Source organism: Protopterus annectens, chromosome 17.part0, assembly GCF_019279795.1.
Source record: "Protopterus annectens isolate FY-2018-M chromosome 17.part0, PAN1.0, whole genome shotgun sequence".
Lineage (NCBI taxonomy): Eukaryota > Metazoa > Chordata > Ceratodontiformes > Protopteridae > Protopterus > Protopterus annectens.
The window spans coordinates 294,803,545-294,816,391 of record NC_056751.1 but is presented as its reverse complement, the minus strand read 5'-3'; the positions used below and the strand labels follow the sequence as shown (position 1 = coordinate 294,816,391).

At 41.1% G+C, this 12,847-nt stretch overlaps 1 protein-coding gene across 1 annotated transcript in view; it reads right to left on the bottom strand.

The window, feature by feature from the left end:
• The window catches only part of DNAJC24 (DnaJ heat shock protein family (Hsp40) member C24), a 426,809-nt gene extending 414,302 nt beyond the window's left edge, over positions 1 to 12,507 (bottom strand). Inside the window, exon 1 of the mRNA XM_044059585.1 lies at positions 12,089 to 12,507. Coding sequence (XP_043915520.1) covers positions 12,089 to 12,193 — 105 coding nt within the window. The 5' untranslated portion in view covers positions 12,194 to 12,507. The remainder of the gene's footprint in view (positions 1 to 12,088) is intronic.
• Between the last annotated feature and the right edge of the window lie 340 nt (positions 12,508 to 12,847).

Genomic DNA, 12,847 nt, shown 5'->3' with positions numbered 1-12,847 from the left:
CCCCTATAGTGCCTTTTATAGGCGGTGTTCCACAGACCAAATTACTACTGCAGCAGCTATAAATAAATGCAATCTGATGGTCATGCTGCTCGATGCTAGAAGTCTAAATCTCAAGATGCACTCACTCAAAGCACTCCTCAAAATGGAGACCAATCGACATTTGTGCTGTAACGCAGACCTGGTTTAAAGCAGCAGAAAGCACCCCTGCGCTACCAGGCTATAACTCATTTCACACCTTTCGGCCCCAGAACATGGACCGAAGCTCCAAAGGTGGTGGTGTCTCCATATTCATAAAGGATATGCACACCTCCAGACGAGTAGCCCAGCATAATGCATCTAAGATACTGCAGGTACAACTAACATTGGGTAACATGGCGATTCTGGTCGTAGCCTGCTATAGGTCCCCCAACCATGTCCGAAGACTCTCACTCCACATTCCTAAGCACCCTGGAAACTATTAAGAGCCAACCCAACACTCTCATACTAGGCGACTTCAACTACCCCTCCATCAACTGGGAAAACTACTCATGCACTAATGCACTGGCCCAACACGTCCTGGAATTCATCAATTCCAATGCCCTGGACCAGCTCATTCTTACCCCCACTAGAGGAAGCAACATCCTTGACCTGGTTATTACTAACATGGGCAACCGTTGCTCTACACCAGTAGTCAATTCATTGCTGGTTAGATCCGACCACAAACTAATCACCATGGAAATCCACATCTCCCCCACACCCCCTGCAAAGGTATCCACCATGAAAAACTTCTCCAAAGCGGACTTTGTACTCCTAAAAACAGAGGTGGCTAACTTCACAGCACAAGTGCCAATGGAAAATAGATGCATGACTGCCAAATCATACACCAATGCACTGTACGAACACGTACATAAATGCATGGAACTAGCCATACCTAACAGAACCAAGATGCGCTCCTCCAAAAAACGAAGCCAGTCTAGTTGTCACCTGCCTTTAATAAACTCGACAACAGAATGAAGAAACTGATGCAGAAAAAGGTGAAGTCCCAAGACTGGAAAAATTCCCTTATGAGCCTTAACAAAAAGTTGAGATCCCTCATCAAAACCTCCATAGCCAGCTATGAAGGCAGAATTGCAGCAGACACTAAAAACAACCACAAAGCCTTCTATAGTTATATCAAGGGTCTCCATGGCAATACCTAGATTTGCTCTGAGTTACTGCACAATGGTACCTCCTATACCAAGTCAACAGATATTGCCAACATACTGGCCGACAGATTCAGTGCCAACTTTACTCCTCTTCCCTCCCCCAAAAGACCAATCTCAATACCGGAAGAATGCCAGGCAGCCAACATTACTGCAGCTCAGGTTAAAGCTGCATTGTCTATGGCCAAGAATACAGCTTCCATGGGACCTGACAATATCTCTGGCTGCGTTCTACATGAATTACAAAGTGAACTGGCACCACATCTGTGTGCTCTGTTCACTCACAACCTCACCTCAGGCTTTGTCCCTACCGAATGGTGCACTGCTACAGTCATCCCTCTCCATACAGGAGGAGCGACTACAGACCCTGGAAATTATCACCCCATTAGCCTGACGAGTCTGATATGTAAGGCTATGGAGCGCATCATCATGGATCTAATTAACAAGAATATAGGGAATCTCCAAACTCTTGTTCCCACGCAATTTGGTTTTGTGAAAGGAAGATCCTGCCTGCTCAACCTGGTTGACTTCTTTGAGTCAGTCACCAGAGCAGTGGATGAAGGTACGGCAGTTCATACAGCCTACCTTGATCTGTCCAAGGCATTTGGTACCATTCCTCACTCAGGAATTTTTGATAAACTCAACAAACTAGGCATCAGCTCCTATATCATTAGGTGAGTTGCAAACTGGCTCCCAGACAGAACTGACAGTGTGAAAGTAGTGGACTCCAAGTCAGACTGCTGACCAGTCAGACTGCTGATCAGTCATGAGTGGAATCCCACAGAGATCGGTCCTGGGTCCTCTCCTGTTTGGCATCTACTTCTCAGAAGTCCATGCCAACACAGAGGGACTCTGGCTGACCAAATTCACAGACAACTGCAGGCTGGGAGCCATTATTAGCTCCCAAAGTGATGCACACATCCTACAGAAAAGCCAGACCAATGACTGGTGTTGAAACCATGGCCTTAAGCTTAATGCCAAAAATGCATAGTCATCCCCTTTGGGAAAAGCTCAGTTCCCACTAATTACCACATCGATGGTAGCCCACTGAACACTGAAGGCAGTATAAGAGATCTGGGGAGATAAGTTGACAGCAACCTCTCCGACCACCATATTAACACTGTGGTCAGAAAATCCTTCTATGTGGCACATCTCATTACCAAGGGTTTTCCTTCCAGGAAGAAAGAGGTCATAATTTCTCTCTACTCTTCTCGCATTAGACCAATAATAGAGTATAATGCCCCATTTAGCATGTACCTCACTACACACCTGCAACAGTTGGAGAGGTCACAAAAGTACCACATGAAGAGGATCCTAGGCAACACATATCCTACATGGACAGACTCAAAAAACTCCAGCTATTCTCTGTCTCATATCATCTACTAAGAGGCGATCTCTGCTTGCCTTACAAAGCCATGTCTGACCTAGTTCTGTAGAAATGCTACATCTAAAGAAATCCCTCTGCACCACATGCTCCTGAGACCTCAACCTCATTATCACAATCAACAGAACATGCTGGAGGGACAGGTTCATAACCCAGAGACTACCCATGCTCTGGAATAGACTTCCCATACATGTCAAGCAGAGCACATCACTAGCCCTCTTCAAGTGAAATCTTGATGAGTGGATGGGTAATAGAAAGTTCACCCCAGGGATCACTCCAGTGGCTCTGCTTGATAGAGGCACTGGGAACTAATGACGGGAGGCACAATGCCAGGGCACTTCTATGGGCTAGGCTTGTAAAGGCCCCAGGGCCATTAGCCTAGTACACACCTATGAACCTACGTCTATTCATCTCTGTTAGAGCAAACAACTCTTCCCTTAGATCGTTTAATTCTAAACTGAGGGCACATTCTTTGTTCTCTGTTTCCTGCAAGCATTATACAGACAGTTCCAGAATATCTTCTTGTGATATATTCTCTTCAGCTGCATCCTGCGTCATCCATTGCTCTTTCATATGGGAGCTCACTAGCGTATCACTCCACAAAATTGACTGCATCAGAGCCATCACTGTTTCCTGCTCCTTCCCTTGCTGTGCAAGTCCAACTTTTGTACTGGTTTCCTACTGAAGGTTCCAGAGTATGTTCATGTGGTAAGTGATTACATGCGTCCGATTTCACATGTTTCTCCTTAATTTAGGGACTCACTGTTCTGTCATATTGTAACATTACCAGAAATGGATTTTCTACACTAAATCCCTCATTTTGCAGGTAATTCATGACTTCAGTTTCTATTTCTTGAACTTCTGCATTACCAATCCTCTTTTCTACTTCCCCCTTTGTGTTCTTATTTTTTGTATTGTGACATTTTCCATATCCAGATCTTTGCCTGTATTTCTCTTCAAATATATTTGGTGCTGCTTTTCTGTAGTGATTATTTTTGCTTTCTCCTTTGCATAAATCTTGCACCACATTAAATCTCTTTTCCTTTCCCATGTCTACATTTCTTCTTCATATGTCTACCGCTCCACATGTTTCTCCTTGCTTGGGGTTATCATTGCACCAGCATGTTGTGATATAACCTGTTGCTGGATTTCACTGTGTGGGACACTGCATGTAAGAGTTTGTTAATCTGTGGCACGAGAATGTCTATGTGCAATTTTATTTTTTTTCTAAAGTCTATAACAAAATTAAATCAGTACTGTTAACTTATTTTGCTTAATTTTGTGATCGCCCTGTACTACTTACATAAAAATGAAAACTAAACACAGTTACTCAAGTACACATTGCAGGTTAAACAAAAGAAATGAAATGGGCAAAATTCCCTTACTCTTAAATTAGGTTAATTCATGCCACAGTTCAAAACATTAGGTTTTGTGCCAGTCAGGTCTGAGGAGAGAATTAAAGCCATGACCACAGCCCAAGCAACCTGAGTCTGAATAGATATTCAAATGTCTGGCATGGGGTGAGTGGTATGCCTGTCTTCTGAGGGGGGGGGGGGGGGGGGGGGGCAGACTGGGATTGCCCAACAGCATGATCTGTCAGAGGAAAGATGGAGATGTAAAGGATGGCAGAGGGGTGGGCATTTGGCCATCAAGTCACAATCAAAGTAGTCTGCATCACTGGAGCACGGGACATGGACATGCACTTACATGGGAAGGACATATTGGCTGAAGTGGTGACTTGGGTTGCTTACCCTCTGCCCAGTGGAGGGCTTAGGGTCCATAATAAATATGTCATTATTGCCATAAATCTGGCAAGGGAACAAACTATTTCTGAGGCAGCCTAGGGCACAGTGGCTCCAGTGGTGACTTAGCTTGCTTATCCCCTGCCCAGGAAAGGCTTAGGGTCCATAACAGATATGTCTTTATTGCTGGGATGCTGGCAAGGGGAAAAAAACTACTACTGAGCCTGCCTGTATACCAGCCTAGTGGCAAGGTCTCAGCCACTTTGAGGAATATTCAGGATGGAGGAAAATGCGGCTAGCTTTGCAAAGATGAACTCTTCAAGTTCACTGAACTCTGTCCTCTTGGCAGACAACATAGTCACACTCCATTGCTAAATACGACATTGTTTGTAAACTCTGTCCCTCCTCAATCAAATTCTGTTTGACATGTATAAACAGATCCGAGATACAAGAAATGCTGGAGAAATTGAACACTAATTATAATCCAATTCTATACACTATTCACCCAAAACTCTTTAAAACAGCGAGTCAAGTTCTCTGTAGGACTCTTTTATATATTCTAAACCTATCACGGACCACTAACATAATCCCACATAGGTTCCAAGCATGCCATCATTATACCAATTGCCAAATGATCAGTCCCATCATCTGCTTCTGATTTCCAACCTATTGCTAACCTCTGTCCTACTGCCAAGATGTTAGATAAAATAGTCTGTAAACAAATTATGGACTATTTGAAAAATATGGTATCCTTTCAAAGGCACAGCAAGGCTTCTGCCCAAATTTTAGTGTACTAAGTGCCATATGCACTTTACCTGATCAAATTTTCAACAAGAGGCATGGTAAAGAACCAGGAGTTACTTTCCTGCATCTTAAAAGCAGCCTTTGAAACAGTGGAATATGATTTACTGCTAAACAAGCTATATGACATTGGCTTCTCCAGTGAGTAGTTCAGTGGTTCAGGAACTATCTGGATAACAGAACTTCCATATTTTTGGATCAGATGAGCATTACCTACCCAGCACCATTCATCAGGGAGCCCAGACAGCTATGTAGCAAGGGATCGTCCAAATACAAACTGAATAACACATGCAGATGACATTGTGCTGCCTGGAGCAAATAAGAATACTAACATTCTTAATACTGAACTGCTGAATGCCTTTACTATAGTATGGAACGGGGTACACACACAAAATGACAATCAGTACTAACAAAACTACAGTGATGCTTTTTGGTACACCAAGAAAACTTAATAATGTACACAATTTTTTATATTACTGACTCAAAAACCCTCTACCCCTGACGTCATACCAGAAATACCTTGGCTTTACTCTTGATAAAATCCTTCTTTTTATATACACGTGTCCAAAGTACAAGCTCACGGCAACCTAGACAATTCAGAATGTACTGACAGTGGAGACTGGACATGCAATTCCCATTAATGTTACCTTACCAAGACTAGAGTATGGTCTACTTATTATTGTTCTACTTTCTACCCCCAAACACTGACATACTCCAAACTACTATGATTTGAGGTTTATCAACTTGGTTAGTACTTAAGAACACCACTGCCACAGTATAACCCAAATGTCTCCCAGTCACTGACAGAGCTTCTGTTCTACTTAATACATTAATATACAAGATGCTTATTGTGGGTTACTGTCCACCACTTCTAGACAGATTGCAAATTACACAAAAGTTTATCCTGTGAGAAGTAAAGATTGAATCCTACTACATATGCTATTCTTCACTCTTACAACCTGTAAAAAGCATTCTCTAAGTTAGCAGCAGCACGTGGAATGATGTACTCACTGAGATGAGGAATAAAGATAAACTTTTGGCCTTCAAAAAAGCTGTAAAATATCATTTGTTTGTAGAAAATAAATGTAAATACTAGAATGATGTAGGTTAGCCTACAAATACAAAGAGACAATAATGACAGCCTTGTTTATAATGCTGTCAAACAGACAAGGATATAAAAAATGCCATCAGGACACTGATCTGCCCATGGCAGTTGAAATCAAATGTAGGTTGATTTCACTCTCATAGGTTCATACGCGTTTACAAGGTTAATGACCACAAAGGCCTTTTTAAGCCTAGCCATACATCCCAAATCTCTGACAAGTTCTGGTACCCTTGATAAACAGGGGCCTGAGAGATGACCCGTTTACAGGTTGCCTGTGTTCATAAGAGACACAGGTGCCAAGCCAGGGTTGAATTTCCTGTTTCCCATCCAATTGTCCAAGTTACACTTGAATTATGTTAGAGAGGAGCTCTACTTCACATGGATAGGAAGCCTGTTTAAGAGACAGGGTAGTCTCTGAAATATATACTTGTCTCTCCAACAGGTACCATTTATATCGCAGGCAAGGTTTAAGTCTTTAGAACAGGTAATTCTGATACTGTTTGCTTTATGGATATGCAGGAGGTCCACCAGAGTGTGGTCCGACAATACCTTGCATGCCAGGCATAGATCTCCCCTCAAAAGCCTGTATGAGACAGAATACAGGGATAGGGCCTTGATTCAGTCTGCATAGGACATTTTACTTATGCCCTGTATTTTTTTAGTGAGGAATCTCTGTGGACATTCCAGTTGTTGGATATGCTTGGTTAGGTACATAACAAAGGGGGTATTGTATTCAGTGATAGGTCTGATGAATGCCGAATACAGTGGAACAATGACTTCCTTGGATTTAGATGCCATTCCTTTGTTTATAAGTTGTGCAACATAGAATGATTTCCTCACTACTGTAGACACGTGATGGTCAAAGGCTAGATTACTGTCGATATGAGTACCCAAGTATCTGAGACTACTGAGTACCCAAGTATCTGAGACTACTGGGTCAACTCTAAGGGGTGTGTTTTCAATATGATAGTTACCAGGGTTGGGTGACTTCCTGAAGGATACTATAATGCATTTCTTGGCATTTAATTTAGTCCATAGCTCTGACACCAGTTGTCTGTCTGTGTCAGTCCTTCCTGGAGAACACTTGTGTCAGTGTGGGATTCAATGAGGCTCCTAATTTGCAGTCATCTGCAAATTTAGTCAACCAGAGACCACAGTGGTCCAAGAACCAATCCCTGAGGGACTCCACTTATGAGTTGCCTCTTTGTAGAGTTGAGCTCATCAATTCTAACTTCCTGTGTCTGGTCACTGAGCCAGTTGGCCATCCACCGGGTGACATATGGGTTTGTACCCAACCTCTTGAATTTGTCCCCAGTGCCCGAGTGGGGTATGTGTCAAATGCCTTGGTCAGGTCAAGGTAGGTAGTGTGAACCATTTTGCCATCATCCATTGCTTTGGTGAACTTCTGAAAGAAGTTCACCAAGCTGAGTAGGCATGACCTGCCCCTGATGAAACCAAACTGGGTTGGGTCTAGTGTCTGGAGGTTTACTATATTATTATTTATCATTTCCATGATAATTCTTTGCATGGCTGTGCATAGAAGACTAGTGAGACTTATGGGTCTATAGTTTCCAGGGTCTGTAGATGGCCCTCCCTCTGTGTATAGGTGTATATAGGATTGCTATAATATTAGATATTATATTATCCTAGATGCTTATGTTAGACGCTTGTTTTTTGCTTTAATTTCCACTACTGTGCACCATATTCATTTTTGTAAATCACTGTTCTGCTGTACTTGTATCAGTGTATTGAGGTTGTTCTGAACACTTGAATGTAGGGCTTGTTTTTTATTAACTGTATTTCTGTAGGGTAATGTGTTGCCTATGAAGCTTGCATTGCAGATGAAAAAGGTATATTCTACCTATATGGTTAACTTGATGGACAGCATACAAAGCAGAAAAGTAAGAAGAGAAAAAAAGAAATATAATATTTAGTACATCCATATTCATATTAATGTCCAGAAGAATTTTATAGAAAAAAAAAGTTACAAGAGTTTGAACCACACTTCATACAACAGCAAAATCACTGGACTGTAAAGAAAACTATGAGGAACACAAAGCTACTTATACTGCTATTAATCCTTCTATCAGTAGGCTGATTTCTGTGGATTACATTACTAACTATGAATTAGGACAGACCATGCCATTAATAACCACAGTTAAACCTCACCACTGCAAAGGTAACCAAAATATCATTTGATTTGCTCTTATGTCAGTAACAACTTACTGTTGAAAGGTTAACTATTGTTAACACCTTGCACGCAGACTCCTTATACTCATGTAAAGAGAGGTCATCACCAGAAGAACATGAATGATAGGAAGATTTTTGAGGTATGGACACCAGCTCTAAGGAGATATTCATAAACATGTTGCTCAAGGGAAAAGGAAAGTTTGAACAAAAAGTGGGTATTTATGAGTCACACATAGTGTTTATCAATCACAAAGGTACTTCCTGCACTAGCCATCCAATATATACAGGTCATAAGCAGAGAAATAAATAACCTCTTTCCTGGGATCTACAGGATTCAGTAAAAAGCTGGAAGAACTAGAAAAAAAGCCCAAGGGAGACCAATAAAATATGGCAAGCACTGTGGGCAGCAGACTCCTGCAACCTGCAGAATTTCAGGTAACATCTTCGGGATTCACAAAGGCAGGACATGAGGGAAGGTAAGGTGACAGGAACTAGCATGCCCCAAACAGCTGTTACCAATCTAATCCTGTGCATTGTTCACACAGGAATAATGCCAGAGAAGCTCTCCTATGCTCGGCCATCAAATTAAAATTTCAGTGAACTGCTAATCATCGAAGTTAAACAATGAACATGAAAATTATCGAGCAAATTTATCTTTGAAAATAATACCATCAGATGGCCATCATTGGCCAACATTGTAAACAGCCCTCATAAAAACACATCGTCAACCAAGGTGTGGAGCTCCCCCCCCCCAATGTGAGGGGCTGTGCCCCTCCCAACTATATATACCAACTTCAAGATCGTACTACAGTGGGAAATAGGGCAAATTTAAAAAGTGGTTAGTTTACCTTACCGTACGCATTGTGGTACTTCCTGCTACGTGGCCAGCTATGGCCATTCGATGGTATTATTTTTGAAGATAAGTTTCTTTGCTAATTTCCACATTCGGTGTTTAATGTTCGATGATTAGCCATTCACTGAAATTTTAAATCGATGGCTGAACACAGACCCCAGAGAAGCATGGCTTTATGCCACATTAATGTAATGCAATAGCACTTTGCTACACTAGCAGTATAAAAAAATGAAACACAATTTTTAGTTTTTGTTAAGTATATAATTTTCTAATTAACCTGTAGTGCCTACAGCGATGTTAGTGATGCAACAAGTAGCACAACTGCCTTTAGTGCAGAAGGGATGTGTATTCTATTCGCACAACAGATAGGTGGATTGCTGACACTGCATTGCAGCATAAGGGGAATGCTGCACTCCTTAGTGTTTCATCCTTGGGTGAGACATTAAACAAAGATCCTATCTGCTTGCATTGGTGATAGCACAGATGGATGTAAAAGATCCCACAGCACCTATTAAAAAGGGCAAGGGAAGTTAATGCCTTGGCCAAATTTCCCCTAGTAGTATCAATACCATCTTGGCTCTCTCTCTTGAAAACAGGCCACTAGACTAGTGGAACTACCTCAGCCAGTAATCAAAAATCAAATGAATACTAACCACACTTACCTACGTGCATAGTGCAGGTTTAGCAAAGAAAATGAACAAGACACCTTTAGTCTCAAGTGACTTCATAGTACCTTGCACATTATTTCATTTCACAAAAAGAGGCAGCAAGGACTGGGGTATTAAGAGCAGGGGCAGCTGTACTTACCTTCTCAAGGCACCGGTGATGGTAGGAATGGTGTGTTTTGTATTACTGATGCCTCGGAAACACGACAACAGACTGGGCGCAGACTGGGAGGGAGGGTCATATATTTCTTTGTGCAGCAGTGCATCTAGAAAGCTCTGTTGTGTTTCCCAAAAAAATGCATCTGGTAAGGCCACATAGCAAAGGTCACTGCTATGCCACTGGGGTAAAGTATTAATTTATTCAACAACAAATACATGACTAAAGTGCTCATCTGGGGCATGCTACTCTGTGCTCTTCATGAAACTCAAACTTGATATTAACAAAAAATGTAGCTGCAAAGAAAGGAAAAACTCTTGAACTTGCCATATGCAATCATAGTGTTACACACTAGCTACCATTCCGTAACTTGCATTTTCTACATTTACCATTAGGTTCGTGAGAAAACAGCATTTTTCAAAGGCAAACCTTGTAATGCACCTAAATACTTAAAAGTGTTTTGTGTTGTAAAAGCATGGGAGACAGTGGTGTAAACAAACATATAAAACATATGGGAAAGTATGCACAAAAGAGAAACAGTATCAGGCCAATGGTATGTCTGTGGCTCAAGAATAAAGCATGAATGCACATCTTTGTTAGGGGAGTTGTGGTGAAAGGGGCTTTACTTTCCATTTCCATTATAATAAGTCATAGAGAAGGATGACTTTTAATCACAAACAAAATCAGCCTCTACCATCTTGCATTTGAAAATATGAATCAAGTGATGAGGCTTTATTAGCTTTACTTTTAGATTGTGCAACTCACTAATTACATACTGTGCTCCATCATCTAATATCACAATGTTTGGAATTCCATGCCTTAAAAATACAGCCTCCTGTGCGGTGATCATACCTGTCTGCAATATCTGTTAACTTCATGACCTCTGGCCACTTGTAATAAAAGTTAACCCAGATCAGCAGGACACAATCCTAATATTGAAATAAATCTGCTCCAGTCTTACTCCTAAGAGTTTTCTGAAACTGAATAGGAAAATGATTTATTTTTTTGGATTAATAGTATGATAAGCATTACCCTCTATTTGTGCAAAACTGCAGACGAAAAAACAGCCCATCAAGAGTTGTTTATTTACATTTGATATAGGTAACGGATAAATACTAGGCTCTCCGTTTGTAAACTATTATAAGCCTAGTCAAAAAGGGGGCAGAATCAAACCCCATACCTTGTATCTTTGAGGTAAAGAATTTAAACATTATGCCAACCCTACCCCACATAACTAGAAGTGAGAATCAATCAACCGTGTCCTGTGTTAGTGAGGTAATTATGTAAACCACTGTGGCAACCTTGCCACCTACCAGATGGGGGTTTACATAAAGTGGCTGAATAAAACAACTATTGAAGACAAACGTACCTACGCTACGCCTAATAAGCTGGGTATGGTTCCCTTGAGTTCTGTCTGCAAGCTACTTCATTTCAGCCTAAGCAACTTAAAAGCATGCTCAAAGTAGAAGCCCAAACAATAATCACGTTAGCTTAATGGCAATGGATCTATGTTAACAATTTAATAAAGTGCGCTTGAGCAGTACTACACAAACAGTAGCGTAGCTCCTACATGTAGTGGATTGCAGTACCAGTGCGTAGCAAATTCACCTCGCGACAACTACGTAATATGCGATACAGGATGCAGCATGGACTCCGATGACACTCGACTGACTGACAAGTGAAGTTGAGTCGGCCGTACAGAATCATGACTCTCTTCTGCTCTGCTCAAGAATCACGGACAAAGCCAGCATGACAGAAGAGATAAAGGCCCAAAATCAAAGACATTTTTTACTGGTAATGCCACTCTAATTAGCTTAAAAATACCAAAACAGCACAATAAGATATAACACAAAACCTTAATGTCTGGTAACCGTATGACTAACTGTAATTCTCAGTAATTTACGACAAAAACGAGTTACAGGACAAATTCAAAAATAATTGCGAGGTATGAAATGTTTGCCACTGGTAATATTTCATTTTACAACTGTATTAAGAGACAAATTCACTTACCAGCAGTGCCAGCTTTTGGTACTTTAGCTTGAGCTCAGCCTGACTCTCATAAGGTTCAGCACCTAATATACGATACCAGTCTTTTTGCTGTTTCTTACCGTCCATAATGGGATTAGCATGGAAGTTATAAGGATTTCCAGTGGTACCTTACTTCATAATCCATAATCGGCCTGTAACCTAATAGAACGGTAACACACACTACAAAGCATGAGGACTACAAGTCCCACAGTTCTAATCACTAGGCTGTGGGTAGTTACGACATAAGTCAGCGAGTGGCTTCGTACAGACCTGTTTATTGCCCACAGAGTAGTATGTGTGCTTAAGGTGGTAAATGAAACGTTATATGTTTGGTTTATTAAGTCTGTACAAAACAGCGTCATATGGGTTTGCCTATCCAGCTATCCATCTACTTAGGAAACAATTCATACTTTTCAACTATCCCCGATTTTGACTCAAATTTAAGCCCCGTCATCTTAATTATTACATCTAAAACTTGTGACGTTTGGAGAAAAGGCGGTGAATTACGCTTAAAAATGAAGGCATTACTTTCCAGACTTCCTTTACTTCAGAAAATGTGCATGAATTCACTTTCACTTGTTCTGTCAATGTTTCAAGTTAATAGTACTAATATGTTAAAAGTGTCTATGTTTGTCCCTAATTATTTCTGATTTTGTTTCCGTTTCATTCAGAGCTATGGGTGTGCATTCTTGGGATGTTCATGGCTCTTGCCATTTGAATAAGCATCTTGACTAAAATACC